The sequence below is a fragment of the Triticum aestivum genome, chromosome 5A, assembly GCF_018294505.1.
Source record: "Triticum aestivum cultivar Chinese Spring chromosome 5A, IWGSC CS RefSeq v2.1, whole genome shotgun sequence".
Classification (NCBI taxonomy): domain Eukaryota; kingdom Viridiplantae; phylum Streptophyta; class Magnoliopsida; order Poales; family Poaceae; genus Triticum; species Triticum aestivum.
Window position 1 is genome coordinate 537,775,533 of NC_057806.1, and position 26,034 is coordinate 537,801,566.

Sequence of the window (26,034 nt, forward strand, 5' to 3'; positions counted from 1 at the left end):
CCGATGGGAGCGATGAGGCTAGGATCCAGCGGCGGTAAATTTCACCTTCTATTTTTCGCATTGAAAACCCTAACGCTCCAATATTTGCATATCTTGAGCTTGCACTAGATATTTTATTTTTACTAACAAAAGGGCATGTGCGTTGCAACGGAAAAAAAATCATAATCTTTAACGGTCATGACCATATTTTGCTACATCACCAAGATACATTATCACTCTCAATTTCATGAAATCGTGAACATTTTTTAAACTCGTGCACATATTTGAAATCGTGAACATTTTTCAAATTCATGAACACTTCTGCAAAGTTTCGAACATTTTCTAAAATCAAGAACATTTTTTTAATTCATGAACATTTTATACTATTTGTAAAAAAATTGTAAACATTTTCTTGTAACATTTTTCTTGATTCGGCGAACATTTCTAGAAAGGACGAACATTTTTTGGAGATTGGTGGAACATTTTTTTAGAATTCACGCGCATTTTTTAGATTTAGCGAACATTTTTTCAAATGCATGATCATTTTTTTAATCAACGAACATTTTATGAATGAATAAACTATTTTGTAAGTCACGAACAGTCTTTGATTTTTTAGGATATTTTTTCATTCATGAACATTTTTTGAATTGGTGAAATTTTGTACAATTTCATAAATATTCTTTAATACACGAGCAATAACGACAGAGGTTCTTGTGTGGCGATCTGTCACGGGAGGCCGGGAGCTTCAGACAGTCTTTTTTTTTGACAGGTAACTAGGGACTTTGTTAAACAGTAATCAACATCGAAATACAAATAATGTCGGGTAATGTCCTAGCCAAATATGGCGACCTACGGCGAGAGAAGTTGCCGCTTTCGCCAGTGCATGTACTTCGAAATTATTCTTCCTATGCTCAAACTTGAATTTAATATGGCGGAACTCCATCCTTCTCTCTGATATTTCATGCAATACCGGTGCATAGTGATTTGTTGCTCCTGTGTCTATCTTGCTCAGGACATCCATGCAATCAGTAAGTGAATAAGATTGAGGTCCGTAGCCGGTGCTAAGGCCTCGTTACACGCATGTGCCTCAAGTGCAGCTGCGTCATTCAAACCATCAAAGACCACTGCCGAAGCCCCCATGAAAAGGCCTTCCTTGTTCCTACAGATCACTGCTGCTGCACCAACATGACCCTGCCTCGATGTATCCCCATCAACATTGAGCTTAGCTTCATCTCCTTCAGGTGGTACCCATACTTTGGCCCGTGGCCGGGGGTCGACGAGCCTTGCAGCACTCGGTTTCAATCGGTTTTCTGCAATCTCTAGGTCCTGAAGATACCTCGTGATAAAACAGAACGTAGACAGTGGGCTCTGGAACTCGTTGTCATGAATTGCTCTCCTTCGCGCCCCACCATATAGCCCACATAGTAATCAACACTTTAGCAAGCTCCATTTCATTGAGTGTCTCAAACAACCAAAACAGCCACAAACAAGGATCCAGCCATCTGTTGGATATCACATGCTCTAGCACCTCCTCTTCTCCTAACGCCCAAACGCATCTTGCCATGCGGCAATCAAACAAAGAATGGCACCAAGTATCTTCCTCAGCATTGCACAAAGAGCAGGCCGCCAAATCTGACATCTTTCGGTGGTGGCGGGTGGACCCAGTTGGCAGAGAAGTGTGGGCAAGGCACCAGACAAAAACACGGACCTTTGACGGCACCCTCACCTTCCATAATCTGGTCCACTCCCGCTTTGGATGAAAGTTGATCGGATATGCTTGTTCTGTGCTCAATCCAGTCCTCCCTCTGGTTCTTGATTTGGTGCAACCCGAGATTCTGAAGCAATTACATTCAATGAAGCTCTAGCATTGGCGGATGATCTCTATCCATGGAGAATCCATATGGTGACCAAGATGTAGAGAGTGCTATATGGGCCAAAGCAGTTCCATTATACATGATATCGAGATGTAGATGGGAGAGATGGACGGAGTTTGCGTGGATCATGAAAAGCCGGAGCGTAATGGTGAGGCGCATGATCTCACTAAACCTTCAGTTACTCTTGGCGTGGGGCCCCATGTGTGGCTGTTAAAGAATACCTGCCACACTCCATTTTGATTGAATACAGTCGCATTCTACCCCTCAAGAAAAAAAGACTGTAAAGGGTAGCCACACCACCACATCGACATACCATGATACCCTGCAAACCACAACATCCCGTAGAGGTAGTGGAATTGGATCAGTGATCAATTTTTAGGTTTCATGAATCTACGCCAATGAGACATCATCACCCTGGAGCTGGAGACACTTAAGGAAAATTTATTCACATGATCAGTGTCATCCCCATCAGCAACGAAGTAAATCCTCTAAAGCGGGGTAGAGATCCATGATCAGTGCACTCCCACGCCGGTGGGCGGTGGAGGTGGGAGGCGAGGACCTACCAGGAAAGGAGGGACGACGGCACGGTGCGCCCAGAAAATATCCTCTAGAATTCAGAGTGGAGAGAAAGTTATTGTTGCAAAAATGAAACGGGGAAGGAGAGAGCAAAAGGCAACTCGCACTTGTAAATAAAGCATGTGGTGGATGCAATGTGACTAACATATAGACTTGTTCTGTTCACCATTAATTGGAGTGGACATTTATTCTCTATCAACACAGCCGAAAATCACGCCTTGCCAGAATTTCCCTTGTTTCATGCGATAGATAGTAGGCGATGCAAAGAGTAGAGTTAATTGGCAACTTCCCTGTGTGGGAAGAAGTTAACCAGACAGAGAGAACAACATGCCGATTCTCAATTATCTGCAAACTTCTCCATGCTTAAGTCTTTGATCTTCTATCAAAACTCGCCTACTACTACGCACATCAAGGTGACAGTTTCATAACCACTAACAGCAGAACATTGCTTTAAAGGTAGAGGTAACTAAGCATCGAAAAGGTCATCATAGCTAGAATAAGCATGGATCAGGCTCGCTCTCAGAGGGACGGAGATCATGGACTCAGCCTCTGCGGGTCACGAGGGAAACACGATGCCTTCCGGATGTTGTTCAGTCCGCAGAACAACATGACCACCCTCTCCAACCCGGCCCCGAACCCGCCATGAGGAGGTGTGCCGTACCTGCAACAGTAAGCATTTCTCAAATGAGAATCACATCAAGAGGCAGAGACCTAGCAAATATAACTACATGGTAGGTGCTGCAACACTAAATGATCGCAGACACGGGTTTGTGGATCAACACACCTAAACGATTCGATGTACCACTTGATAGAACTCTTATCGATTCCATGCTCGGCCGCACGTTTGGCCAGCAGCTCGGGTTCATGTATTCTTTGTGCTCCGGAAATTATTTCCTCACCTGTCGAGTAAGCAAGAAGTGCAAAGTTTGTTCAGCAAATTCAACACTTCATCACTGCTCCAACTTCAGGAAATCAGGTAGGAGTACTAGTCAGACACCATAAGATGCAGAGTGTGGAACAGAAACTATCCCCACTGGCACTGATGGTCCTAATGCTAGTATATTCATATATTCAGATGGCCTGAAAAATACTTGCAAGTTGCAACTAAATAAACTAACTAATACATCATAATGGTGTCAGGTAAAGCTTGAGCAATTTTTGTGCTCACCTCGAAGGAAGACATCAAATGAGTTGCTGTACGCTGGGTTGTCATAGCAAGGCATGGTGTAGAAGGGGCGTGCCGCCAAAGGATATCGATAAAGAATGAAAAAATCAGTGTCATACCTACAAATTTTACAGCAAGAGCGAGTTAAGTTAATAGAAAAGACAAAATGATGAAATGAACATAAGCGTTGCAGTGTTGACACTTGTACGTACTTCTCCCTAACAAGCTGACCAAGTTTTTTCTCAGCTTCAGTGTTGAGGTCAGCCATAGGCTCGATTTCTGTTCCAGCTTCCTGCCAAGCAAATAAATCACCAATGCTTAATTCTTTTTCTTTTCTTATTATGATGTCATACATCAGGCTGTGTACAGTAGAGTTAAAGTAGCAGTTATATACTGCACGAAAACAGCATAAAATTCAAAACATGTTTGTACCTTCAACATTTGTATTCCTTCCTCGTAACTGAGCCTCAAGGTACTCTCTAGGTACTGCAGGAATTAACACAATGTGAGTCGCCATTTCAGCTACAAAAACCCAGATATTGTAACATTACTGGAACCACCAATCAATAAGAAGCAACAAATATTTTACCTTCACTGGTTCAAACGGATACTGCCTATTAATTGCCTCAAGTTCCGTCTTGCAATTTTCATTCAAGTGTCTGAACAATTCTACAAATAATCCATCCACAATATCGCAAACCTGTTTAAAGAAACAAGTTCAGCCATTGCCGTGTTTGTAAATGAAGAAGAGCACTCTACCAAACTTGCTCACCTCAAAGTAGTGCCTCATAATCTCCATTTCAGCGTCCAAACCAACAAACTCACACAGATGCCTATGTGTGTTGGAATCTTCAGCTCTAAACACAGACCCAACCTCAAAGACACGACAGAACCCACCACAGATAGCCATCTGCTTGTGCAGCTGAGGCGATTGTGCTAAACAGGCACACTTGCCATTCTTATATTCAAGTTTGAATACTGCTGCTCCACCTTCACTTGACCCTGAAATCAGCTTCGGAGTGTGGATGCTAATAAAGTCTTTTGACGACAGATATTCCCTGAATTTCTGCGAGTATCAAACAATGGTAAATACTTTACTAACCAGCTGGAAAAAAAATCACATGCTGCAGAAATGAATATAAAATAAATCCCTGGAGCCTTGACAAAACAGCTCTTGTAAATGCATATGCATTGGCTTGACAAATCCATATTCGATGCAGAATGTTAAACTCAATCTGATCATTAGTGTAATCAGACAGAATTGTATGGCATGCATTGCAGGCATCACATTAGGATCACTGAATCGATCAGTATCTGAAACAACTTAAAAGTCCAGCACAGTACTCAATGCAGGCTTGTTTTGCTGGTACAAAATGATCACAGGTTGAGACTCAAAGGTTTTATTTTTTCTAGAATACGCACAAAAATATCACTGAAATCCCCACGCAGCAGCCCAGCCAATGCCACGCTTTGGCCCAACGACTCAAAGGGTTCACCAGATCAGATACGTTTAATTCAGTGTCGAAGTAGAATATCTTATCTAAGCTACACAACATATTACTACATAACATGGTATGTTTAGTTCTGCAAACTCAATTCATGAACACATCACTGATAGCAGCAGTCCTAAAAGCAAGCAAGAACAAATACCGACGTTTTCAACTTGATGCTGTACACGGAAAACGGCTTGACCCGCCGCCGTGCGCAGGTCAATAACTCGATAGTCCAAGCGTGTGTCCTGACCAACGCAGGGAAGTGGCACCCCCTTCTGCAAAACAACAAGATCCCATCAGCTGAACCCAGATATCATCATCGTCGGAGAATTTATTGGAGCAACAACAAAACTGTGTCCTCCTCCTTCATGCGTTCAAAGAGGAGCAGGCAAGCAAATACGCAGATTGTGCAGACTGACATACTGCTTCAGCTTTTGCAAACTCCTCCGCACTCCGGCCGGCATCCTCCACGCTGATCGGTAGCTTCGGGGCGGCCCTGCTGATGCAGTAGAGCTTCCTCACCTGAATCTCCACCTGCCGGCCATCAAACGGGGATCACAAAATCAAAATAACTCCTGTAGTTTGTATGTCAGCTGACAACTCGAACAGACAGACAAAGATGAGCTACGGCAGAAAGAAACCTCTCGCACTGTGGTGTATCTGAGGGGGTTGTCGAGGAGGGCGACGGCGCCCTCCACGACGACGATCGACTCCTTGGGGAGGGACAAGGCGAAGAGCATCATCTGGGCGCTGCCGGCGAGCACGCACTGCACGGTGCTCATCCCCCGCCGCAGCTCGATAAAGGCCACGTTCTTGGTCTTGGACCCGCGGTAGACCGCCTGCGCCCACGCGCGGACCAGCACGGAGCGGCCGGCGGCGGCCTTGTCGAGGCGGCCGATCTCGGCCCACGGTCCGTCGGGGACCGCCGCGGGGAGGATCTCCCCGGGGAGGACGTCGCCGTAGTTGGCCGCCGAGGGGTCGTCCTCGGCGGCGGCGGGCTGCTGCTGCTTCTGCTGCCCGTGCTCCGGCGAGGGGTCCTCGGCGGCGGGCTTCTGCTGCTGCGCGTACTTGGCCGCCTTCTCGGCCTTCCGGGCGTCCCTCTTCCGTTGTTTATTGCTGAGGGTGGCTGCGGGGACGCCCGCTTCGGGGGCGGGCGGCGGTCTCTCGGGCTCGGAAGACATCACGTCGTCGCCGGCGGGGAGGAAGCGAGCGGTGGAGCAAGGTTGCGTGGGCGACGGCGGCGGGCGGAGGCTTTAGGCGTGCTTCTATGCTACTGGGATTATATATATACTGTATATACAGGCCCAAATAGCTCGTTCGGGTATCGTGGCGGCTACGTTCGCGCGTCGTTCCGTGGCGGCCACGGTCTTGACTCACTCCCCAGCCGGATCAAGTTCCTGACTATACCTGGCCAAACCTCGGGCTGGGCCGGGCTTCGGGATGGCCCTAGCCAAACCCGAGACAAAAAACACAGGCCTGGGCCTGGCCTGGCCATCGGGCCTGGTTTTTAGGCCCGAGCCCAGCCCGAACACATAAAATCCCGACGGGCCTCGGGCCAGACCCCTTAAAAAAATTGCAAAAACGATGGGTCCGCGTCATTGGGCTCAAAATCTAGGCCCGAACCCGGCCCGAGAGCAGCGTCGGGCCGGGCCGGGTCGGGCTTTTTCGGGCCGGGCTTCCCATGGCCAGGACTATTCCTGACTTTGTGCTCGGGTTCGTATCCAGCGACATCCTGAGCTGTTTGGTTAATAGAAACGATGATCTACGTCTCAAAAAAACCTAAAATCTAAAAAGTGTGTGCACACGTTTTCGTTGTATCGAGCGGCCGCACTACGCGACGACGGCTCAGATCGATAAGGAAACCGGTCCATCTGTCTCCCTACAAAAAGGGAAAGGAAAAGACCTTATCCACTCTGTTGTCTTCCTCACCTCGGTCCCCTTTTCCTCGTCTCCGATGCAGAGCTGAGATCCCAGCGCTAAAGGCGAGAGGAGCACGCCGACGTTGATGGCCGGCGGTTCGAGTACGAGGACCAGAGGATGAGAGGAGAGCCTGGAGCAGGTAGGCCATGAAGCTGTAGCGGTGGTGATGGCCATGGCTGTAAGTGCATCTAGTGCCACCCCTAGTTGGTTTTGGAGTATTGACAACAAACTTGGTTGAGGTACTAATGTGTTTGTGAGAATTGCAGGATAACATAAGTAGTAGTCCCATATTGATTCGGTTTACCTACCAGAGATGACTCCTAAAAATGTGTGAAGACATTAAAGACAATGGTGGCCTGTGAAAAGATTCACATTTAAAGACTATAACATGAGAAGACATCGTATGAAGACCATGAAGTACGAAGACATAGTTGTTTCGTAGTTTCATTTTCTTCTTTGTTGAGTCATAGGAACCACCGCACTGTTAAGTGAGGTCCAAGTGAACAAAGTCAGAGTGACTGATGTGATGCTCAACCAAATCCTATGTCTTCGAGCGAAAACTATGAGAGCAAATCTTATCCAAAGCTGGATGAGCCAGCTTAACTTATAGTCCAAGTCAAGCTGCCGCATGTGTTTGAAATCTAACCGTTGGACACGTGTCAGTTCCTTAGTAACCCAGGGTCATTTTGGACAAATCAGGTCGGGTTGTCTCCTGGCTATAAATAGCCCACCCCCTACACCATAAATTGGTGGCTGCTCAGAGTTAGTGCACGGCTTTTGTCGTTTGAGAGCAACCCACCTTCGAAGCATTTGAGAGAGAGATCCTTATGAGGACAAAACCCAAAACACACAGAGCCAAAGAGTGTTAGGCATCACTGAAGTCTTCCTGTCTGCGTGACCTGAAGACTTGTTACACTTGAGGACTGTGAATCTTCCAGCCGGTTAGGCGTCGCGTTCTAAGCGTCCAAGAGTCATTGTGGATGGCCGGTGAACGAAGTCTGTGAAGGTTTGAAAGTCTACCTTGAAGACTTACCAGAGTGATTGGGCGAGGACTGTGTGTCCTTAGCTCAAGGGGAATAAGGTGAAGACACGGTCTTCTGAGTTGAATCTCAGCCTCCCTAACCAGGCGTATAGTTGTCACAGCAACTGAAACTGGTCTACTAAATCCTTGTCTTCATCAAGCTACTGGTTCTATCCTTTACTTCCCTTTTCTTGGTAGTTTGTCTTCATGAAGTCATTGCATGCCTGTATGATTTGATTGACTTCACTAAGCGAAGACTCTTTACTGTTTGGCTTCATACTATCTTCCATCTTGATCCATACTACCTAGCTACTGATAGTCTTCGTGTTTTCACTTCATTGCTTACTTGACTATGGCTTTCCTAGTGTAGTCTACCTTCCGCTGCATATCAATAGGTTTATTTCTATCGTTTGTCTTCAAAGCCCCCCGTGTTTTGAAGACTTTCATAAAAATCGCCTATTCACCCCTCCTCTAGTCGATAACTAGCACTTTCAATTAGTATCAGAGTAAGGTGCTCCCTTGTTCTATGTGATTCGGTTTAACCACCTGGAGTTTTAGCATATCGACTGCAGGGACAATCAAGGTCTCCGCTGCGTGCCCCATTTTCGATGGTCATGTTTATCCCTGATGGAAGGATATGAGGAGGAAGCGCCTTCTAACTATGGACAGTGAGCTTTGGACTGTCACAGAGATTGGTCTCACCGATTTATGCAAGATGCGCGTGCTGATGATATTCAGAAGTACACCCTTCTGGATATGAAGACGAAGGCTGTTATATGCTCCTGTCTATCAAGAGACGAGTTTAGGTGCGTCATGCATCTATGCAATGCAAAGCTTATATGGGACCGGATCTCCGGCGTCTATGAAGGTCATCGAACATGTCAGGACCCATGGTTCCTCAAATTCAAGGAGTCTCTCAAAACGATGACTCCCGAACCTGAGCCAACTTCTCCCACCTACTACTTCATGGCACGTGGTGCCGAGATAAACTCACGCGATGTTTACTTTCAAACTTCAAGTGAAGATGACTCTGAATGTGAATCTAAACCTAGCTACAAAACACTTTCTAAAATTGCAACAGAATAACAAAATGCTATGGAACATATTCAAACGTTGCTAGACTAAAGCAATGACCTGTTGGATGCGGAAATGACTCGAACTCAGTCCTTAATTGAAGACATTAAAAGTTTTCATGTTAAGTATGAGGAACTTGAAAGTCGTCATGAAACGCTCTCAACTACTCATGGAAAGCTCTCCTATGATTATTTTCAAAGGAAGCAAGAGCTTGAAAACTTGAGATCGGCTCATGAAGATTTTTAAAAGGAGAACGAGTCACTCCGTGCTCAACAGATCAGTTCCTCTCAGGAAGACTTTGAGCCACCATGTTTAAAATGTCTTGAGCATGATAATGCTGCTTCTGTTGCTAGATGTGCTACTGCTACTACTGTTGCTATGTCTTCAACTGCTGATATGGAGACTAACCCTTCTTCTGAGGATACCACTACTATTTCTGATGAGAATGCCAGGTTGAAGACATTGCTTGAAATAGGGATGTACAAAAGTCTCAAAGGGCATCAGACATTGTGTGATGTCCTCAAGAAACAGATTCTAAACCGAAACCCTCGAAAAGAGGGTGTTGGGTTCGAGAGAAAAATGAATTTTGATGGTTCCTACTGGAAGCCTGAGCAGTACCCCAAAACCACATGGATTGCTGCAAAGGGACCTTCAGTGGATCCATCTACCTTATCTGGATTCACTTGTGCTAACCCTATTATCATTGATGAATCCTTTGATGCAAACTATAAACTATTTAAGAAGCAGAATGGTGAGGTGTTTGTTAGGTATATTGGTACTAACTGCAGGAATGGACACCCTTTGAAGAAGATCTAGATGCCCAGGAGTTGTCTTGAAAATCTTCAGGTGAATGTCATCATGACACTACCTGGGAAGAAGACAAACCCCAGACCAAAGGCTTCATATGGTCCAAAGGCTTCATACATACAGAGGACTACCAGAGTCACCCTAACGCAAATGTTTTGCAGGGAAACCATACTCAGACTTATGAATATGAGCGTGCTTCGCCAAACCTCTATGTTCATAAGACCAAGAACTATTCTGCGTATTCTTATGAGTATTATTCTTCTCATGCAAGGCTATTTGCTAGGGCTCCAAAGCCAAAGTTCTCGGATGCTGCACTTAGACTCATTGCTTCTAAGCCATCCCTAAAGATGTGGGTGGTTAAGAAAAATTAACTCTCTTTTGCAGGGCAAGGTCTCCAGCCGAAAATCAAAGGCGTCTGATGCTTATGCTTGGGACCTAAAACATCTTGTGGGGCGCAAGATAAAATGCCCAAATGGTCTTACTATGTATTTTGTTCCTAGATTCCTTGACAATCATCCCATCTGCCCCAACCAGGATCTGAACTTTGATAATATGCTTGTTCGTCAAATGTTTATGCTTCACATTTTCCTTGGTGAAGCCTATCCCCCTAACTGCACTGTAGGGTACGATACCAAAGGCTTCTGAGTGGATTATGGACAGTGGATGCACTAACCACATGATTGGTGATCGAAGTCTTCTCATGGACTCAACCTTACGTCCATCTGACAAGAGTCACATCACATTTGCTGACACTGGTAAAAGCAAGGTATTGGGTCTAGGTAGAGTTGCAATCTCAAAGGATCAGCACATGGATAAAGTGATGCTTGTTGAATCCCTTGATTTCAACTTAATGTCTGTCTCAATGCTTTGTGATATGAATATGGTAGTGATATTTGGAAAATATCGTTGCCTTGTGCTTATGGAATCTTATAAATCTCTAGTCTTTGAAGGGTACCGAAAAGATGGTCTGTACATGGTAGATTTCTCAGCAGGACCACAGTTGGCCATATGTCTTCTAGAAAAAGCTTCAGAGTGCTGGCTCTGGCATCAGAGGCTAGGGCATCCTGGCATGAGGAACTTATACAGTCGCGAAGAAGAAGCATGCCGTAGGCATCGAGGGCGTCAAGTTCAAGAAAGATCATCTGTGTGGTGCCTGCGAAGCTGGAAAGATGACTAGGGCCAAGCATCCTCGAAGACAATCATGACTACATCACGTCCCTTCGAGCTACTTCACATGGACTTATTCGGCCCTACTCACTACTCTACTCTTACTACCACTGCTTGCCTCTATGGTTTTTTCATTGTTGATGATTACTCGAGATATACATGGGTGCATATAATCCTCTACAAGAATGAAGTGCAGGATGTCTTCAGGCGATTCTCCAATCGTGCCATGACGAACTACGGTATTAAGATCAAGCACATCAAAAGTGACAATGGCACAGAGTTCAAGAACACCGGCCTCGACACTTATCTTGATACCTCGGGCATCACTCATGAGTTCTCAACTTCATACACACCTCAGCAGAATGGCATCGTGGAGCGCAAGAACAGAACCCTCATTGAGATGTCTCAGACGATGCTTGATGAGTACAAGACTCCAAGGAAGTTCTGGCCTGAAGCCATTGATACTGCATGCCATGTCATCAACCGTGTTTATCTCCACAAGCTTCTAAAGAAGACATCATATGAGATACTAACTGGTAAGAAGCCAAACGTAAGCTACTTCAGAGTATTTGGTGCTAGGTGTTGGATCAAGGGTCCACATCACACTTCCAAATTTGCACCGAAAGCACATGAAGGTTTTAGCTTGGTTACGGAAAGGATTCGCACTCCTATAGAGTCTTCAACCTCTTTTACTATAAAGTGGTTGAAACTGTGGATGTGCGGTTCGATGAAACTAACGGCTCGCAAAGAGAGCACCTGCCAAATGTGCTAGATGAAGTCTCACCAAGTGAATCCATCAAGCTTATGGGTACTGGAGAAATCATACTTTCAGAGGCTCAGGCTAAAGAAGAACTCATCATTTCTGCACCTAATCAACCAGAAGATAATGCTCAGCCTGAAGTCAATGCCGATAATGAAGACAATGATCGGCAAGACCAAAGTATTCATCCAGTTCATCCTCGTGTTGCGAATGAAGTGCAGATTGAGAAGATAATCGATAGCATCAATGCACCTGGTCTGCTCACTCGTTCAAGAGCAACACAGCTAGCAAATTTTTGTGGGCGCTTTGCATTTGTCTCTATATCTGAACCCAAGAAAGTTGTTGAAGCCTTCATGGAACCTGAGTGGATTCAAGCGATGCAAGAAGAGCTTCAACAGTTCGAGCTGAAAAATGTGTGGGAATTAGTTAAGTGTCCTGACCCTCGCAAGCATAACATCATCGACACCAAATGGATCTATCACAACAAACAAGATGAGCATACTCAAGTTGTAAGAAACAAGGCTCGTCTCGTTGCTCAAGGTTACACTCAAGTAGAAGGAATTGACTTCGATGAAACCTTTTCTCCGGTGTCTAGGCTTGAAGCCATTCACATACTACTAGCCTATGCCAACCATCACAACATCCTCCTATAACAAATGGATGTGAAGAGTGCTTTTCTGAATGGCAAGATTGAAGAAGAAGTGTATGTTGCACAACCACCTGTCTTTGAAGACCCAAAACATCCTGACACGATATACAAGCTCAACAAGACATTGTATGCCTCAAACAAGCCCCTCGCGCTTGGTATGACACACTCAAAGACTTCCTAAAGAGCAAAGGCTTCAAACATGGTTCACCAGATCCTACACTTTTCACGAAGACATATGATGGAGAACTGTTTGTGTGCCAAATCTATGTGGATGACATTATCTTCGGCTGCACCAACAAGAGATACAGTGATGAGTTCGGATACATGATGCAAGAGCAATATCAGATGTCCATGATGGGTGAGCTGAAATTCTTCCTAGGTCTTCAAATCCGTCAGCAGAGCGACGACATCTTCATATCACAAGAGAAATACCTCAAAGATTGTCTGAAGAAGTTTGGAATGCAAGACTGCAAAGGATACACGACGCCAATGCCAACCAAAAGTCATCTGGGCCCCGACGACAATGGTAAAGAGTTTGATCAAAAGGTATACTGATCCATGATTGGTTCTTTACTCTATTTATGTGCATCTAGGCCAGATATAATGCTTAGCGTTTGCATGTGTGCCCGATTCCAAGCGGCACCAAAGAAGTCGCATCACTTAGCTGTGAAGTGAATTTTTTGGTATTTGGTTTACTGATGTCTACTACACAACCTTCTTCTTGTAGACGTTGTTGGGCCTCCAAGTGCAGAGGTTTGTAGGACAGTAGCAAATTTCCCTCAAGTGGATGACCTAAGGTTTATCAATTCGTGGGAGGCATAGGATGAAGATGGTCTCTCTCAAACAACCCTGCAACCAAATAACAAAGAGTCTCTTGTGTCCCCAACACACCCAATACAATGGTAAATTGTATAGGTGCACTAGTTCGGCGAAGAGATGGTGATACAAGTGCAATATGGATGGCAGATATAGGTTTTTGCAATCCAAAAATATAAAAACAACAAGGTAACTAATGATAAAAGTGAGCACAAACAGTATTGCAATGCTAGGAAACAAGGCCTAGGATTCATACTTTCACTAGTGCAAGTTCTCTCAACAATAATAAAATAATTGGATCATATAACTATCCCTCAACATGCAACAAAGTGTCACTCCAAAGTCACTAATAGCGGAGAACAAACGAAGAGATTATTGTAGGATACGAAACCACCTTAAAGTTATTCTTTCCGATCAATCCGTTGGGCTATTCCTACAAGTGTCACAAACAGCCTTAGAGTTCGTAGTAAAATAACACCTTAAGACGCAAATCAACCAAAACCCTAATGTCACCTAGATACTCCAATGTCACCTCAAGTATCTGTGGGTATGATTATATGATATGCATCACACAATCTCAGATTCATCTATTCAACCAACACAAAGAACTTCAAAGAGTGCCCCAAAGTTTCTACTGGAGAGTCAAGACGAAAACGTGTGCCAACCCCTATGCATAAGTTCACGAGGTCACGGAACTCGCAAGTTGATCACCAAAACATACATCAAGCGGATCACATGATAACCCATTGTCACCATAGATAAGCACATGCAAGACATACATCAAGTGTTCTAAATCCTTAAAGACTCAATCCGATAAGATAACTTCAAAGGGAAAACTCAATTCATCACAAGAGAGTAGATGGGGAGAAACATCATGAGATCCAAATATAATAGCAAAGCTCGCGATACATCAAGATCGTGCCGACTCCAGAACACGAGAGATAGATCAAACACATAACTACTGGTACATACCCTCGGCCCCGAGGGAGAACTACTCCCTCCTTGTCATGGAGAGCGCCGGGATGATGAAGATGGCCACCGGAGAGGGGTTACCCCCTCCGGCAGGGTGCCGAAATGGGTCTAGATTAGTTTTTGGTGGCTACGGAGGCTTCTGGCGGCGGAACTCCCGATCTAGGTTTCTTTCTGGAAGTTTCTGTATATATAAGAGGTTTTGGCGTCGAGAACAAGTCAGGGGGGGTCTCCAGGCTGTCCACGAGGCAGGGAGGCGCGCCCAGGGGGGTGGGTGCGCCCCCACCCTCGTGGGCAGCCCGAGACTCTTCTGGCCCAACTCTTTTACTCCATGGCCTTCTTCTGGTCCAAAATAAGCTTTGTCAAGTTTCAGGTCAATTGGACTCCGTTTGGTTTTCCTTTTCTGCGATACTCAAAAACAAGGAAAAAACAGAAACTGGCACTGGGCTCTAGGTTAATAAGTTAGTCCCAAAAATCATATAAAATAGCATATAAATGCATATAAAACATCCTAGATGGATAATATAATAGCATGGAACAATCAAAAATTATAGATACGTTGGAGACGTATCAAGCATCCCCAAGCTTAATTCTTGCTCGTCCTCGAGTAGGTATGTAACGCCCTCGATGCGGCTATATCTCCCACGTGTCGAAGCATGACTTGGAGGCATAACCGCATTGAAAGCAATGTCGCAAGTGAGGTAATCTTCACACAACCCATGTAATACATAAGGGACAGAGATACATAGTTGGCTTACAATCGCCACTTCACACAATCCGGGAACATAACACCGATACGACGGAAACTAGGGAGGCAAGAGCGGAACAAAACACCAGGCATAAGGCCGAGCCTTCCACCCTTTACCAAGTATATAGATGCATTAATTAGATAAGAGATATTGTGATATCCCAACAAGTAAACATGTTCCAACAAGGAACAATATCTCCATGTTCCAACAAGGAACAAACTTCAATCTTCACCTGCAACTAACAACGCTATAAGAGGGGATGAGCAAAGCGGTAACATAGCCAAACAACGGTTTGCTAGGACAAGGTGGGTTAGAGGCTTGGTTCAACAATATGGGAGGCATGATAAGCAAGTGGTAGGTATCGCAGCATAGGCATAGCAAAAGAGCGAGCAACTAGCAAGCAAAGATAGAAGTGATTTTGAGGGTATGGTCATCTTGCCTGAAATCCCGCAAGGAAGAAGAACGAGTCCATGAAGAAGACAAACAGACGTAGTCGAACGGTTCCTCACAAACGCGACGTTATCAGAACCAACCCAAAGAAACAACACCGGAAAGAAGCAAACAACATAGTAAACAACCAACACATAACCAAGGCACAATGCACAATCAAGTATGATGCATGCCCGGTTTAATGAGACATGGCATGGCAAAGTGCACAAACAATCCTACAAATTAAGTGGGGCTCAATATGCAACGAGTTGCATATTGACAAAACACCACACCAAGTTATTTAGTTCAATCTCATTTATGTACCCAACAATATTAAATGTTGATTACCATGGCAAGGGGTGAAGCAAATGAAAACTACCTATCTAGGCAAGTTTAAATGAGGCCGGAACAACAAACAACAAGTCCGGAAAAATCCTCAAATGCATATATTAGGTTTGGTGCTGTTCTGCCCTAAACCAAATTTTATAGTTGTTAAACATGCAAGATGAGTGCACCATGTTAAACTAGGCATTTTTCCACCCCATTTACATATAAAGTTTGTTACAAACCGAGTTACGGTTAAATAGTTATGAATTAAATCATTTTAGCATGGCATATGAGCAAATTAATGCAAACATCAGTTTAAACATTTTGAACGTAGATGAAAGTTGCAAATTATTAATCTACACAAAATTCTAAGCATTTTTCATATATAAATCATTTTAAACCGATGCACGGTTATTAAGTTATTAAATGCATGAACATGGAGGGGTTTTCTGTAAAACCTACAGTCTCTGATTAAAAAGCAAAATCCCAGGTGCTGGAAAAAAATACACGGGCCGAAACTAGCTGGGCCAAAGGAAGGGAAAAAAGAGAGGCACTAGGGGGTCTGCCTCACCATGGGCCTTGGCCCGATTGAGGAGGAAGGCCCGGCCTGGGGAACGAAGATCGTTGCTGGGCCTCGGTCAATACGATAACGAGGAACCGCTCCTCCGTCCTCTGCTCGACAGAGACAGAACGCGGCGCTGAAGGAGGCCAAGTGGCGGCGGCGGAGCAGATCTGGCAGCGACAAGTGGCGGATGGAGGCTGGGGTTGCACGGAAAATGAGGAGCAGAGTGGAAGAATGTCCAGATTTGGAAGGGGGGGTTCCCTTTTATAGCAAAAAATGGCTAGGGTTGGGGTTCTAGGGGGTTTTCGGAGCCTCGGATCGTGATCCGACGGCTCCAGACGCGAGGAGGAGTAGGTTGGAGCTTGTGGGCTGTGCAGAAGGCCTCGGGCTAAGACAAGAGAAGAGAGAGGGAGGCCCGACGTCTGTTTCCGGAGACCGAAAACGTCCGACATTTGTCCGGCTATAATGCCGCTATAGTTTAACGGTTGGGCTATCAAATGAACTCCGAATGCGATGAAACTTGACAGGCGATCTATCTACACTATAATAAGACCGCACACCAACTTTCAACCCATTCCGAGAACATTTTCTAGCCACTTATAAAATAATATTTCGGACATGCCGCGGGTGCGTGCAAGTGTGTCTGGGCTCAGAACGGACAACGGACGGAACGAGGAGACCGGGACGGATGCAGGTTTTGAAAACATGATGATGCAATGCACATGATGACATGATAAAATGCAACACGCAAGCGAATGACATGGCAACAACATCGAATAACTGGAAGACACCTGGCGCATCATTCTCGGGGCGTCACAACACTCCACCACTACGAGAGGATCTCGTCCCGAGATCTAGAATGGCACCGGAGGGAAAACGGAAGAGAAAGAGAAGAGGTAAAACTAAGTTGCTTCTTTGACAAATGAGTGAAACCAAAGAACCTTGAAAAGGTTAAGCCATTTCGAGAAAAGAATACAACGGAGATGAACGAAGTTGAAAACACTCCGTTAGAAAAGAGGGACAAAGAACATTGCGAAAACCTTGAGGTTGAAGGGAAAGATATATATATTGAAACCACTCCGGTTAAGAGGATAAGCATGAAAAGATCATGATCTTCACAATTCGAGATGATGATCGAAAAGAGCAACATCACAAAGCCTCCGGAAGAAATGAAAGAACGGAATGGAATGGACGGAGGGGAACAAGATCTTGAGAGAGCATGCTTACAACAAATGCTGGAATGGAGTTGTTGGATTATCGACAACGAAAAACATAAACTTGATATGGTCTTAAGGAATACATCTCCAAATTATGAGGTGACAACCTGCCACTCACAGAAAAAGTTTGGATTGATATCAACAAGAAGGCGAGAAACTATTTCACCGGGAGGATAGATGAATAACTTGGGTCATTTGTGAGCACCATAAATAGCACAATCCTTAGGGAAGGCTTTAGGTGAAACATGACACAAGATAACTCCAACGAAGAGGTTGATGGATTTAAAATATCTCATTCATGACAACATGTGAATCATGAAACATGAATTCAAATTATCAAGAATGACATAATACCACCTCCAATGATACGGAAGAAAGAATTGCACTCCGGATTACAATATGAAGAAAGCTTGAGCTTCTTAGAAAAGAATCTCGATGAATAAAACTTGGAGAAGGAATTAAATCTTTGATGAACCATTATGTAGAACCTCCATGAAGAACTCTGTTAAACAAAAGAAAGATCAAACAGAAGGAAAGGGAAGTTGAAAACACAAGGTGAATCCTTGCAATGATTTAAATGAATCTCCGTGGTGACAATAATTGAAAAAGGTTGGAACTCCGGGAAAAGATAAGATGAACAACTGATAACGAGAATTAGTTATTGTGAACAAACTCCAGAGGAACGAATACATCATTTGGATGAAGCAAGAATAAGAATTATGCTATGCATATCCTTCATCAATTTAGGTTGATGACAAGCAACGGATTGCAAACAACTTATTCCCGTTGGAAGGATTTAGAGAGATATGGCGCAAACTTGAGAAAGTCTTCAACGATCCACCGGTAGAATTTGAAAAGCACGAATGCATAGATATGATACACGAAGGAAGAAAACTCTTGAACGAACCACCGTAAGAATTGAAAAAGAACGATTAAAACATGAAGAAACACCGGGAAGAATTAGCAATTAAACGAAGATGCTTGAGAGAATTTAGATACAAATGAAATGAAGAGATCCCGAGCTGGGAAGAGAATACTTGGAAGACGCACCGGTAAGATTTAGAGGAGGAGAGCTGACAGCTGAGAATGAATAATTCTGAGATGATGGGCTCCGGAGAATCAAACTGAAAAAGACTCCTGAATTACTCCGGATGGGTGAAAAGAATTGTCACAATTGAAACAATTATGAGAGGATGGCAACAAGCTAGAATCACGCATCTCTGAGAGAACGAACAAGATATGGAGGAAAAAAACTCTTCTTCGGTCTTCAAAATCCGAGAATGACGACGAGAAACACTACCAAGACTTGTTGAGATACTCCGGGATGACGAATAGAAAGGTTGAGCCAACGGTGAAAAGAATTTGAAAGATCTTGGAGGAAGACATATGGCTGATGGCAATTCATTCTTACGTCAAACTTGGAAAAGAATTTGATAATATCTCCGAGAAAAATTAGAAGAGTCAGGTAAGATCCTAGAAAAAGACATGTGGGTTAGGGCCCACTCAAAAAACACCATTGAACGATTACTTGAAAAGGAGAATGCACCAGTTGAATTGAATGGCTTGAAAGAGATAACATCCTCAAAATAACTTGAACGGATTGAGAATGGAAACGAATCTTCTGAGATATCTACAGCACTCTAGAACAATTGAATAGCGAGAGGTGAATGATTAAGAATTGCACCGGCATGAGAAAACATTGAAACGAGGAAAGGATACGATCAACAAAGCTTGACTTGAAACCACCGGAGATGAAAAGAATGAAGAATGACGAACTTGAAGCTCCATTAGAATCTTCCTGAGAATCACCGGATAAGAACATTGATGGAAAAGGAATGGAGAGACTTCACAAGAATATAAAGGATACTTGATTAAGACATCGGATTCCTTGAAGAAAAAGGGTGGGTGGGCGGGAAAACAAAGGCAACTTGGGGACGGATGAAACAAACACCGTTGAGAAGAACTGATACTTGATCTTGCGGATGTTGCAATGATCGGATCCACTTGAAGAGAAGCACACCGGTTAAAAAGGATTGACATGACAAACTCGATGATCGAGAAGGATTAGTGTTCACATCGGGGGATGAGAACACCGCTTAGGAAAAGGTATGGAATCAACATTTGACTTTGAAGCAACTCGAATACCACAACTCAAAACAAAAACAAAGGATTGGCTTGCAGAATAAGCCGGAATAAACATATGATAGAGATTTCGTCCGAAGTTTTCATGGTGGGGCCTACACGGGCTCGATCGTACAACACCATCATGTACAAGGCAGTGCACATGACATACGAAGCGTCCCCGAGTCGGCATAGCCAAGGACTCTTTAATACACAACGAGACCACTGTAAAACCAACCGTGGATAGGCGGACCACTAGACGTCGAACCCCAATTTCATATCATACATCTGTCGGAAAGATATCCTAAGAGCTACTTGAATTCCCACTTATAAACTCCCGAAATTTTCCTGGTTATGCAATCAGGTGTTGGGGATACAGGGGAAGCATAATATCTCACCCAAATCTAGCAAATCCTACATCCAGCTGTATCCATCCTTCAACACATAACCAAGAACCCTTCGGAAATCGTCTACCTCAACCTTCGAAAAGCATCCGTTATACGAGTTATGGCAGTACTCCCGAACTCCCGCCCCAGTACTGGGTGGCGTCGAGGTTATCTCACCAACAACTGCATAAAAGAGATTTTCGATGTCGGCGAAACTAAACTCAGGTATTCCAGAACTGCAACAATAAAATTGTGACGACAACACCTTGGAGCTCAACTCCCCGGGACACTGCCACAACCCCTAAATGTTAGGAGGCACCAAGAACAATGTTCTTGTCACAAAACCATCGGAACAATTCCAAGATACCTGCGTGATCCTAAAAAAATTTAGTGAAATTTGAGAAGAGAAAAGTCAAAACTCTACGTCAGGATGCCTCACCAGAGCGATGAAGGGACTGAGGAGTAAAAAGAATACCTAACTCTCCGATATATATAATCCTAAATGACTCAAAACATTTTTCTAGACTCAACAACGCCAATGATTTGATCAAGTAGGGGGCTCCTAAGGTCGGGGAAGGCTCTGATACCAACTTGTAACGCCCTCGATGCGGCTATATCTCCCACATGTCGAAGCACGACTTGGAGGCATAACCGCATTGAAAGCAATGTCGCAAGTGAGGTAATCTTCACACAACCCATGTAATACATAAGGGACAGAGATACATAGTTGGCTTACAATCGCCACTTCACACAATTACATGAATATAACATTACATCATCCAGATACAAATAAGGTCCGACTACGGAACCAAAATAAAAGAAGACTACCCCAAATTCTACATAGATCCCCGATCGTCCCAACTCGGTTCCACTACTGATCAACTGAAAAACGGAACACCAAAACGAACACGATCTTCATCGAGCTCCTCCTTGAGCTCGGTTGCGTCACCTGTACAGTTCATCGGCACCTGCAGACTGGTTTTGGAAGTATCTGTGAGTCACGGGGACTCAGCAATCTCACACCCTCGCGATCAAGACTAGTTAAGCTTATAGTAAGGGTAAAAGGTATGAGGTGGAGCTGCAGCAAGCGACTAGCATATATGGTGGCTAACATACACAAATGAGAGCGAGAAGAGAAGGCAAAGCATGATCAAACAACTATGATCAAGAAGTGATCCTAGAACAACCTACGTCAAGCATTACTCCAACACCGTGTTCACTTCCCGGACACCGCCGGAAAGAGACCATCACGGTGACACACGTAGTTGATGTATTTAATTTAAGATCAACTTCAGGTTTTCTACAACCGGTCATTAACAAATTCCCATCTGTCCATAACCGCGAGCACGACTTTCGAAAGTTCATAACCCTGCAGGGGTGTCCCAACTTATCCCATCACAAGCTCTCACGGTCAACGAAGGATATTCCTTCTAGCGGGAAGACCCAATCAGACTCGGAATCCCGGTTACAAGACATCCTTGACAATGGTAAAACAAGTCCAGCAAGACCGCCCGATGCGCCGACATCCTGATGGGAGTTGCACATATCTCGTTCTCAGGGCAACACCGGATGAACACTACATACAGCTAAAACCAGCCCTCAAGTTTCCCCGAGGTGGCGCCGCAAGTGGCTCTGTTTCAGACCAACACTTAGACAAGCACTAGCCCGGGGGGGTTAAAATAAAGATGACCCTTGGGCTGGCCTAACCCAAGGGAAAAAGACTAGGTGTCGAATGGTAAAACCAAGGTTGGGCCTTGCTGGAGGAGTTTTATTCAAGGTGAACTGTCAAGGGGTTCCCATTATAACCCAACCGCGTAAGGAACGCAAAATCCGAGAACATAACACCGATACGACGGAAACTAGGGAGGCAAGAGTGGAACAAAACACCAGGCATAAGGCCAAGCCTTCCACCCTTTACCAAGTATATATATGCATTAATTAGATAAGAGATATTGTGATATCCCAACAAGTAAACATGTTCCAACAAGGAACAACATCTCCATGTTCCAACAAGGAACAAACTTCAATCTTCACCTGCAACTAACAACGCTATAAGAGGGGCTGAGCAAAGCGGTAACATAGCCAAACAACGGTTTGCTAGGACAAGGTGGGTTAGAGGCTTGGTTCAACAATATGGGAGGCATGATAAGCAAGAGGTAGGTATCGCAGCATAGGCATAGCGAAAGAGCGAGCAACTAGCAAGCAAAGATAGAAGTGATTTCGAGGGTATGGTCATCTTGCCTGAAATCCTGCAAGGAAGAAGAACGAGTCCATGAAGAAGACAAATAGACGTAGTCGAACGGTTCCTCACAAACGCGATGTTATCAGAACCAACCCGAAGAAACAACACCGAAAAGAAGCAAACAACATAGTAAACAACCAACACATAACCAAGGCACAATGCACAATCAAGTATGATGCATGTTGGAAATATGCCCTAGAGGCAATAATAAATTGGTTATTATTATATTTCCTTGTTCATGATAATCGTTTATTATCCATGCTAGAATTGTATTGATAGGAAACTCAGATACATGTGTGGATACATAGACAACACCATGTCCCTAGTAAGCCTCTAGTTGACTAGCTCGTTGATCAATAGATGGTTACGGTTTCCTGACCATGGACATTGGATGTCGTTGATAATGGGATCACATCATTAGGAGAATGATGTGATGGACAAGACCCAATCCTAAGCCTAGCACAAGATCGTGTAGTTCGTATGCTGAAGCTTATCTAATGTCAAGTATCATTTCCTTAGACCATGAGATTGTGCAACTCCCGGATACCGTAGGAGTGCTTTGGGTGTACCAAACGTCACAACGTAACTGGGTGGCTATAAAGGTACACTACAGGTATCTCCCAAAGTGTCTATTGGGTTGGCACGAATCGAGACTGGGATTTGTCACTCCGTGTAAACGGAGAGGTATCTCTGGGCCCACTCGGTAGGACATCATCATAATGTGCACAATGTGATCAAGGAGTTGATCACGGGATGATATGTTACGGAACGAGTAAAGAGACTTGCCGGTAACGAGATTGAACAAGGTATCGGGATATCGATGATCGAATCTCGGGCAAGTATCGTACCACTAGACAAAGGGAATTGCATACGAGATTGATTGAATCCTCGACATCGTGGTTCATCCGATGAGATCATCGTGGAACATGTGGGAGCCAACATGGGTATCCAGATCCCGCTGTTGGTTATTGACCGGAGAGTTATCTCGGTCATGTCTGCATGGTTCCCGAACCCGTAGGGTCTACACACTTAAGGTTCGATGACGCTAGGGTTATAGGGAATAGATATACGTGGTTGCCGAATGTCGTTCGGAGTCCCGGATGAGATCCCGGACGTCACGAGGAGTTCCAGAATGGTCCGGAGGTAAAGATTTATATATGGGAAGTCCTGTTTTGGTCGCGGAAAAAGTTTCGGGTTTTATCGGTAATGTATCGGGACCACCGGGAGGGTCCCGGTGGTCCACCAAGTGGGGCCACCAGCCCCGGAGGGCTCATGGGCCAAGTGTGGGAGGGTACCAGCCCCAGGTGGGCTGGTGCGCCCCCCCCCCACCAAGGCCCAAGGCGCAAGGGAGAGTGGAAGGGGGCAAACCCTAGGCTCAGATGGGCCTAAGGCCCACCTAGTGGTGCGCCCCCCTCTCTCCCCCTTGGCCACCCCCCTAGATGGGATCTAGGGCTGGCCGCCACCCCTAGGGGTGTAAACCTAGGTGGGGGCGCAGCCCCTCCCCTCCCCCTATATATACTTGAGGTTTTGGGCTGCCATAGACACGATTCAATCTCCTTCTTGGCGCAGCCCTACCCCTCTCCCTCCTCGTCTCTTGCGGTGCTCGGCGAAGCCCTGCTGGAGTACCACACTCCTCCACCACCACCATGCCGTCGTGCTGCTGCTGGATGGAGTCTTCCCCAACCTCTCCTTCACCCCTTGCTGGATCAAGGTGTAGGAGACATCACCGGGCTGTACGTGTGTTGAACACGGAGGTGCCGTCCGTTCGACACTAGGATCATCGGTGATTTGGATCAAGGCGAGTACGACTCCATCAACCCCGTTCACTTGAACGCTTCCGCTTAGCGATCTACAAGGGTATGTAGATGCACTCTCCTTCCCCTTGTTGCTAGATTACTCCATAGATTGATCTTGGTGATGCATAGAAAATTTTGAATTTCTGCTACGTTCCCCAACAGTGGTATCAGAGCTAGGTCTATGCATAGTTACTATGCACGAGTAGAACACAAAGTAGTTGTGGGCATCGATTTTGTCAATTTACTTGCCGTTACTAGTCTTATCTTGATTCAGCAGCATTGTGGGATGAAGCGGCCCGGACCAACCTTACACGTACGCTTACGTGAGACCGGTTCCACCGACTGACATGCACTAGTTGCATAAGGTGGCTGGCGGGTGTCTGTCTCTCCCACTTTAGTCGGATCGGATTCGATGAACAGGTTCCTTATGAAGGGTAAATAGAAATTGGCAATTCACGTTGTGGTTTTGGCGTAGGTAAGAAACGTTCTTGCTAGCAACCTATAGCAGCCACGTAAAAACTTGCAACAACAATTAGAGGACATCTAACTTGTTTGTGCAGCATATGCGTTGTGATGTGATATGGCCAAAAGGATGTGATGAATGATATATGTGATGTATGAGATTGATCATGTTCTTGTAATAGGAATCATGACTTGCATGTCGATGAGTATGACAACCGGTAGGAGCCATAGGAGTTGTCTTAATTTATTTATGACCTGCGTGTCAACATAAACGTCATGTAATTACTTTACTTTATTGCTAAAGTGTTAGCCATAGTAGTAGAAGTAATAGATGACGAGACAACTTCAAGAAGACACGATGATGGAGACCATGGTGATGGAGATCATGGTGTCATGCTGGTGACAACGATGATCATGGAGCCCCAAATATGGAGATCAAGAGGAGCAAAATGATATTGGCCATATCATGTCACTATTTGATTGCATGTGATGTTTATCATGTTTTACATCTTATTTGCTTAGAACGACGGTAGTAAATAAGATGATCCCTCATTAAAATTTCAAGAAAGTGTTCCCCCTAACTGTGCACCGTTGCGAAAGTTCGTTGTTTCGAAGCACCACGTGATGATCGGGTGTGATAGATTCTAACGTTCGAATACAACGGGTGTTGACGAGCCTAGCATGTACAGACATGGCCTCGGGACACATGTGAAACACTTAGGTTGACTTGACGAGCCTAGCATGTACAGACATGGCCTCGGAACACAAGAGACCGAAAGGTCGAGCATGAGTCGTATGGTAGATACGATCAATATGAAGATGTTCACCGATGATGACTAGTCCGTCTCACGTGATGATCGGACACGGCCTAGTTGACTCGGATCATGTAATCACTTAGATGACTAGAGGGATGTCTATCTGAGTGGGAGTTCATAAGATGAACTTAATTATCCTGAACATAGTCAAAAGGTCTTCGCAAATTATGTCGTAGCTCGCGCTTCAGTTCTACTGTTTAGATATGTTCCTAGAGAAATTTATTTGAAAGTTGATAGTAGCAATTATGCGGACTAGGTCCGTAAACTGAGGATTGTCCTCATTGCTTCATAGAAGGCTTATGTCCTTAATGCACCGCTCAGTGTGCTGAACCTCAAACGTCGTCTGTGGATGTTGCGAACATCTGACATACACATTTTGATAACTACGTGATAGTTCAGTTAGACAGTTTAGAGTTGAGGCACCGAAGACGTTTTGAAACATCGCGAAACATATGAGATGTTTCGAGGGCTGAAATTGGGATTTTAGGCTCGTGCCCACGTCAAGAGGTATAAGACCTCCGACGATTTTCTTAGCCTGCAAACTAAGGGAGAAAAGCTCAATTGTTGAGCTTGTGCTTAGATTGTCTGAGTACAACAATCATTTGAATCGAGTGGGAGTTGATCTTCCAGATGAGATAGTGATGTTTCTCCGAAGTCA

General features: G+C 44.8%; 1 protein-coding gene across 1 annotated transcript; it reads right to left on the reverse strand.

Moving 5' to 3' along the window:
- Nucleotides 1–2,703: 2,703 nt before the first annotated feature.
- On the reverse strand, nt 2,704–6,347 carry LOC123104598 (aspartate--tRNA ligase 2, cytoplasmic). Its single transcript, XM_044526471.1, has 10 exons — nt 5,729–6,347; nt 5,511–5,621; nt 5,249–5,362; nt 4,367–4,660; nt 4,184–4,294; nt 4,027–4,080; nt 3,807–3,886; nt 3,598–3,713; nt 3,214–3,328; nt 2,704–3,090 (listed from the first exon to the last, which is right to left on the reverse strand). Exons 1-10 carry the CDS (start codon nt 6,266–6,268, stop codon nt 2,964–2,966), a joined length of 1,662 nt encoding a protein of 553 aa, XP_044382406.1. The 5' UTR covers nt 6,269–6,347; the 3' UTR covers nt 2,704–2,963.
- Between the last annotated feature and the right edge of the window lie 19,687 nt (nt 6,348–26,034).